Source organism: Quercus suber, unplaced genomic scaffold (assembly GCF_002906115.3).
Source record: "Quercus suber isolate HL8 unplaced genomic scaffold, Cork oak 2.0 scaffold_801, whole genome shotgun sequence".
In the NCBI taxonomy this organism is placed as follows: Eukaryota; Viridiplantae; Streptophyta; class Magnoliopsida; order Fagales; family Fagaceae; genus Quercus; species Quercus suber.
Genome location: NW_027070236.1, coordinates 126,753 through 134,902, shown reverse-complemented (window position 1 = coordinate 134,902; position 8,150 = coordinate 126,753). Strand labels below are relative to the sequence as shown.

The 8,150-nt window shown below is 35.2% G+C and overlaps 1 protein-coding gene across 1 annotated transcript; it reads left to right on the top strand.

The window, feature by feature from the left end:
* Nucleotides 1-2,970: 2,970 nt before the first annotated feature.
* LOC111987718 (BTB/POZ domain-containing protein DOT3-like) lies at nt 2,971-7,293 on the top strand. Its single transcript, XM_024019446.2, has 6 exons — nt 2,971-3,113; nt 3,327-3,396; nt 4,176-5,068; nt 5,268-5,532; nt 5,657-5,785; nt 6,919-7,293. The coding sequence occupies exons 1-6, from the start codon at nt 2,971-2,973 to the stop codon at nt 7,291-7,293; spliced, it is 1,875 nt and encodes a 624-aa protein (XP_023875214.1).
* Nucleotides 7,294-8,150: the final 857 nt, after the last annotated feature.

Here is an 8,150-nt window from a genome sequence, read left to right as displayed (position 1 = left end):
TTTTTTATATGCGTGTTTCAAAATCGTCCGTTGCTCCAAAATTTGTTTCAAAAAAAATGTCAGCATAAATATATGCTTGTTTTTTTACATTACAAGAGACAGGGCTGGCTCAACGAATTTGGTGGCCCTAGACGAAAGCTTTAAACAGGACCTTTTATTATATTTAATTATAAATTCATATATATTTTTTAATTAAAATTTATTTTCCTGCTTTTTGAGAGGCAAAATTACTAATTAAATTATCAAAAGCACAATTGTAGCTTTACTTAATATGATCACTTTACACTTGATTTAAACCTGCATAAATAAATTAAAATTAATATTAATACAAAGTAAATTATTCTAAATTTATAATTTTGTTATCAATACTCCTTTTCTTGTGTAGGATTGTAGCAGTAAACCTTTTTTTTTTTTTTGAGAGCAAAATGTGTAGGACTAAACTTGATTGGATCCACTAAGACTAGCCCACTATCCATTCATACTACTAAATTTGACTTTAAAAAAAAAAAAACCCAAAATTTGAAATACTAAACTTCATCCACTAAGACTAATTCCAGTCCACTATCCCTCCATACTACTTGTGGGGTCATGGGCTCAAATCATACGATTGGGTCTTGGGCTTTTGGCCGAGGGCGTGAGGCTTTGGCCGAGAGCATGAGTAGTTCGAATCTGAGGAGGAATATCTCCTCGGATAAAGCTAAATGCAGATCGGGCATAGATCCTAATGATCAAAGTGACCTTCTAGGAAGCTCTAGTGATAGGGACGTGCGCCATAAACATACAAGAAAGATGGGAACCCAAAAATATCTAAGGAAAAGTTGCTATCACCGCATTAAATACTTTGTAGCTCACTCTCTGGCCACATTAATGAGGAAGTGACCTCTAAACAGTATTATTGTAGCCTTACAGCTACCCAGAAGACTTCTAGAGGGGGCTAATGGGACAAGTATCAGTGTAAACCATCAACTGTCCACGTGTAGGGTAAAGATGAAGGAAGAGATGTAGTATAAATGAGAGTAAATACCCCAGAGAAGGGAGGGGGGCAATGGAGAGAGAAAGCACTGTAGCAATCTTAAGAACTCCTGTAACCATTTTCATCTAATATAAAACAGAATAGAGCTTCTCAGATTGTGCCGAGCACAAACTTTCTTTGGTAAACTCAGTTCATTTTGTTTGATCGTTATGAAAACTCATTTTAACTATTATCTATGCACTAAAGCTTAGCTCTCTGACCCACTCTCTATAAATTTATTGTTTTGGGCTCATTGGGCCAAGATCCCATACATTTTGGACTTGGTCTGAAATACGTGTCCTTACTTAATAACTGATGGTACTCGCTCGTCTCAAGCTCATGCTTATAAGGCTTGGAAGGGGGGGGGGGAGTTACTTTCGATGTGGAATCGTCACAAAAAAGCCAAAGGATACAAGGGACAACCCTTGGCCTGGAGCAAAAAAGGCACCCACACCACTAAATCTGATTTCTTTTAAAAAAAAAAAAAAGTGTAGGACTAGGATCAATACTTTAACTTCCAGTTCCATACCACTAAATCTGATTTCTTAAAAAAAAAAAATAAAAAAAAAATGTGTAGGACTAGGATCAATACTTTAACTTCCAGTTCCATACCACTAAATCTGATGTCTTTAAATAAAAAAAAAAAAAAAAATCTTGTGGGAGTAGGATGGATCAATACTTTAAGTGGGTTAAGTGGGTGACCCACTTAAAGTACTGATCCATCCTAGTCCTACAAGTTGTCCGTTCCATAGCCTTCTAGAGAATACAAAAGAAATCAATACAAACAAAAGAGACTAAAGTTAAGAGAGTAAAGAGTACAACTAAACTAAAATTAAGCAAAAAATGAGAATAAAAACCCAGCAGCAAACCAAACCATGAAGAAGACGAAAGAGGCAAAGGAAGAGAAAACAAAAAACAAACTTGAAATAAAGATTTGTGAACACACTAAGTCTATTGCCAACACCAATTGATGAGTAAGCCAACTAAAAAAAGTGTTTTTTTAAGAATCAAGATGGAGAGAGTGAGTGTTTTTTTTTTCTTTCATTTTTCTGCCTTTTCTTACTTGTCTATTCTTTCTTTTTTTGTCTTTTGTTATATTTTCTTCTGCATTTTGTTACTTGTATATTGAGAAAATCAGTGTCTCTCTTTCTCTGCCTCTTTACATTTCAAGTAATAAACATGGGTTTTCTTACTGAAATGTGATACAAATGTTTGATCCAGAGGATACTTAGATATGGTGATTTTTTTTCTTGAGAAAACTAAAGATTTAGTGATATGATTGGACTTAATGTCATTTTAGCCTTTTTGCTTTGTAAGAAATGGTCAGAAATAATTTGTTGTTCTCAATTTTTAATTAAGGGATTAAATAATTTGGGGAGGGTCTTGCATCTTTTGGGTGGGCTTTACTCTTTTTTTTTTTAGATGAGAAAGCAATATTATATAATATATTAGTACTATTGGGAGCCCTCTTACAAGTGGGGGCCTTAAGCAGTGGTTTAAATGGCCTATAGGTTCAACCGGCATTGACAAAAAATCTATAGTTAAAACAAATCCTTATTTTTTTTTCCTTCTGGTAAGTAAACAGAAAATAATAATAATGTTTACATATATGCTACAAATGTTGGGAACAGTCAACCTACATATGAACCACAATCATCCATTGGTCCAGTCCACATTTGTGCGGTTCAAAATGGAACTGGCATATATAGTCAATATCATCTTCATTTCTCAGTCACTAACCTAATGTGCCTCTATATGTCACAATCGAATTTTGTGACAGGGGATAGACATAGAAGAAGAAGAAAAAATGAACAACCCACCAACCCTCATAATGGTACTCCTAAGCCAGCCACATACTCACTTCTCATGCATTTATGTAGACAACAACGACCCACCCTATTATACCATATTATTAGCCCATATGTATTGTCACTCATGTCTCCAGCTAGAAAACCACCATGCAGAAGTCTCTTCAAGTAACTGAACCACAAAGCCCAGGGAGTGATTCGGATGGCATTGATCAAGTTCATGACCAACGCATCGTAATTCCCACCAAATTCGTCTCGATAGCTGATAGCTTGGAAAAGAGAGAACACTCACGGTAATAGAAGTATTAGTCTAGAATTGGCAACAACAAATCAGTTTATCATAGGAAAGCCACAGCATGTTCTTTCTAGAGAATGTCTAAGCTGATATAGGAATAGGAGTTCTCTCATCTTTGACATAAATATTCAATTTTGGCATTTTTTTTCCTCTGATCCATTTTGTTTTCAGCGGCTTCTCTTCTCTCTCTCTAATGAAATCTTTCTTGCAGGTTAATGACGTCTCAAATACCAACAGATTTATCAATGCAAGTTCAAGAAATTACCTTTAATGTTTACAAGGTATAAACGAGACAAAAAAACAATGTTCAATATTCAATATTCGCTATGAAACACACAAAAACTTGAAACTAAGTGTTTTTTTTTTATAAGTAACTTGAAACTAAGTGTTTATATATATATATATATATATTAGGAGACACCACTTGAAACTGTGTCACGTACACCACTTTGCATTGATACAATTTGTTTTATTTGGAGTGATTGAATGTATGTACTATACATGATCTACTTGATATAGTAGATATAATACACCACACCGGTGCACAAAAAAGTAGAATTGGGGCTCTTTTGTTTGTTGGATAAATTTTCATAAAAAGTAACTAAGCACATTTTTTATAATTTTAAGGGGAAAATAAAGAGGGGGGGGGGGGGGGGGGAGCAAAAAGAATAAGAATCATGTTCTTTTCTCATTTTAAAGGAACATGTCTTAAAGGTGCATCAAGAAAAAAAGTAGAAAATCCTCCATGTAGAATTTCTTCTCTTCATAAAGCTCTAAACTCAACAACATTAAAGACCAATTCCTCTACCCAATTTTAGGAAGGGAAAAAAGATGTGACTATTGCCTAGTGAAGCAATCTAAACAAGAAGTCTCCCTTCCTTTTAATGTGACCATGTGAGGAATTAAATGCATAAATAAAACCATAGTGTTTTTGTCATACTGATTTTTCTTTGTTGGGGGCCAGATATAACTTTGACATCAAAATTAAAGATGAATATAGGAGGTATGATAAATAACCAGAAGTATTAACTCATTTCATAACTCAATTCTCCTGAAACAGTATCCCTTGGTGTCAAAATGTGGCTACATAGGCCGATTGGAACTTCAGCGTTCAATCTCAAATTATGGGTACAACCTCAAGCTTGAAAACTTCCCAGGAGGATCAGAAACATTTGAAATCATTTTAAAATTCTGTTATGGTCTCCCAGTGGACTTAAACCCTAATAACATAGCTTCACTAAGATGTGCGTCAGAATTTCTGGAGATGACTGAAGAATTTGAAGATGGAAATCTCATCACCAAGACTGAAGCTTTCCTCACATTTGTAGTCCTTTCCTCATGGAAAGATACCATTACTGTTCTAAAATCCTGTGAAGCTCTATCTCCATGGGCTGAAAATTTACAAATTGTTAGAAGATGCTGTGACTCACTAGCTTGGAAGGCTTCTAGGAAAAACTCATCAACTGGAGATGCAGTTCATGAAGAAGGCTGGTGGTTTGATGATATAGCTATCCTTCGTATTGATCATTTCAGGAGAATTATAACAGCAATAAGGGCTAAGGGAACAACACCAGAGATCATAGGTAAATGCATCATGCACTATGCAGAGAGATGGTTGCCAGGTATGGTCATGGAGATAGGAGTTAGAGGATATGGCCATGGAAAGAATGAGCTTCAGTACAGTATTTGTAGTCAGGAAGAGGAAGGGGGCATTGCACACAGCAATGAGCAAAAAGAAATTATTGAGAGCCTAATAAGCATGCTTCCTCCTCAACAAGAAGCTGTTTCATGTAAATTCCTGTTGCAGATGCTAAAGATGGCAATGGTATATTCCGCAACACCAGCTTTGACTTCGGAGCTTGAAAAGAGAGTGGGGATGATGTTGGAAGATGCCAGTGTGAATGATATTCTGATCCCAAGTTACAAAAATTTTGATAAGGGGAAACTAACAAAGTGAGTATACTAACTTCCTCTTTCTTCCTAAATTGTGTGACATGACATTACAGTCCAGAAAAATTTTAATAGAAAAAGTTGTTGAATAACTAACCAAATAGACTAAGACTCTATAAAAAGAATAACTATAACCACACTCCATCAAGAAACTAATAATACTAAATTTTCTTCCTTGGTATTTCATTAATGGCTGGCACAGTTCTCCTGAACAATGCACAATGCATGACATAGATGTGGTGCAAAGGATAGTGGAATATTTTTTGATGCATGAACAGCAGCAGCAGCAACAGCAACAGAAGTCTGGCAAATGCAATATAAGTAAGCTCTTAGACAATTACCTAGCTGAGATTGCAAGAGACCCAAATCTCTCTGTCACTAAGTTCCAAGTTTTGGCTAAATCGTTGCCAGAAAATTTTCGAACATGTCATGATGGTCTCTATAGAGCCATTGACACCTACCTCAAGGTTACCTGTTATCCTTTCTCTTTCTTCTTCTAATCTTCTTGTGTATTATATTAATCTGCCTTTTGTTTTTGGGAGGAGGGATTGAAAGAAATTTTTGAACTCTACAATTTAATCTACTTTTCAGACTAATCGTTCACTATCTGAGCATGACCGAAGAAGAATGTGCAAGATAATGAACTGTGAGAAACTGTCTCTTGATGCACGCGTGCATGCTGCACAAAATGATCGATTGCCTCTAAGAACCATTGTCCAGGTATATATTTTATGAATTCTAGACATCGTCTTACACAAGCCTTGTAGATCTTTTAATGAGTAATAAAAGTAAGAAACTTTTAGATCCGTACAAGTCTTAATCTTACCTACTTCGGGTCCGTTTAGATACAGCTGAAAACTGAAAAAACACTATAGCAAATAATTTTTAAATGTGTAAATAATACCGTGTGACCCATTTTTAATGAAAAATTGCTAAGAAGTGAAATTTGTGGGTCCATAAACAGTAAAATTTGTGTGGAAAGTCAAATGTTGCGGCTACTGTTCAATGAATAGTAGCCACAACAGTAATGAACAGTAAAAAAAGTGGACTGAAAGTCTGAAACCCGTGAAAAAAAAAAGGCTGAAACGCAAACGTGTGTTTCAGCAAATCAGCCCAAGTCAAACGGGCACTTCATTTGCAAATAATACTAGGGGTCTGTTTGGATAGAACTTATTTTACTGAAACTGAAAATAATGTAGCAAAATAATTTTTAAATGGGTGAATAGTGCCGTGAGACTCATTTTTGATAAAAAAAATTGCTGAAAAATAAAGTTTGTGGTTCATGAACAGTGCATCTGCTCAAGTCTCACTGAAACGCGACTTAAAAAAAAAAAAAAAAAAAGAGTAAAACGTAAACGCACAACTCAAAATGTGAATCCAAACCCACACTAGGTAGTTAAATAATGAATATTGGATAAAGAATGGACGCTAGGCCAAAATATCATCATTCTTACAAATTACATTGATACTTCATATATATGCATATATATATATATATATAAAGTTATGCATGTTTGTATTTATGATGCCACGAGCACAGCCTGCCTATCGTTATAGATTTATAAGATTCCACAAAGTGAAGCTCATAGTCTTTCGTGTGGGCTACAATAAGTTGAGGGGGACCTTGGCCCAGGGTTCGAACCCAAGCTCTTCCCTATGGGAAGAGACAAAAGTGCCACTGAGCCGAGAGGCTCTTTGCAAAACAAAGTTCGTAGACATGCAGCTAAGTAATAGACTGTAAATGCACTCAACAGACATAAAGTGCCATGAGCTCAGTGCTCACCAGTATGTAGCATATCAACTTAACATTTCTCACATGTGGAAGAGAAGATGAGATGAGATGAGATATGCAGGTGCTACTGTCGGAGCAACTGAAGATGAGGGAAGAAATGCTAGACAAGAATGGCAATACCTCTGAGCCGGAGGGAAACCAGTCATCTACAAACATGGAGATCAAGACAATGAAGGCAGAGCTTGAAAACATGAAGGCAGAGCTTGAAAACATGAAGACGAAGATGGAAGCGCTACAGAGTGACTACTCTGAGCTTCAACAGGAGTATGGAAAGGTAAGCAACAAGCCAAAGAATGCATCAGGTTGGGCATTCAGTTGGAGGAAGATCAGGAACTCCTTCCATGCAAAATTAGATGGGGATGAAACTGGAGATGGACGACAGAGACCCAACCCAGCCCGAAAACGTAGCTTCAAACGAAGGTCATCCATCTTCTAAATTTTCTCAACATCTAAGATCCTGCACTATGATGCTAATTCCATCCAAAAGCCTTCAACAGGATCATCCGTATCTGCTTTCCCAATTTGGCGTGGTTTCTTTCACAAGGTTTAGAGCAAACTCATAATCTGTATTATTTAATGCTTCTCTAGCTTTAAACTTTAATGGATCTTTATTACATACACCCAAAAAAATAAAAGCTTCTCTAGCTTGGAAAAAAAAAAAGCAGATGACCGTAGAATTTGTATCAGTGGAGAGTGTAGAAAGGAATTAAGTCCATAATTTTAGTCATATACTGTTTCTAACGTAAAGTTGAAAACGTCTTTTAAATAGACGAGTTCGCTTAATTTATGATGAAAAAAATAAAAATAAAAATAAAAATAATAATCATTTTCATTTTCATTGAATTTGAAATATTTCAACCACATTTTTACGGTGTCCATGTTTGTTGTTCTAGTTCAAAACATGGTTTTACAATTAATTTAACTCAAATCATGCTTTAAATATATAATTTCAATTGACGTGACACATAAATTTTGTACATGTTAAGGTGTGTTTTTATGGTCTTTCTACTTATTTACAACTTTTCACCCATTTACTTTATTTTTTCCGTCCCTAAAAATTAATTTCACCCAAAATTTACTACTCCTTTTGTATTGACGATCCATTGGATAAATTAAATATCATGCTAAACAACCTATATTTATCAATTACCTTTCTTATGTAATATTTATTATCAAACTTCAAGAAATCAGGTTAAACATGGGACTTTTTAGAATTGGAAAGAAAAATAATCAATACATAACAATTATGGAATTTGGTAAAAAATTAATTGTATTATATGAAAGATCTTGTTG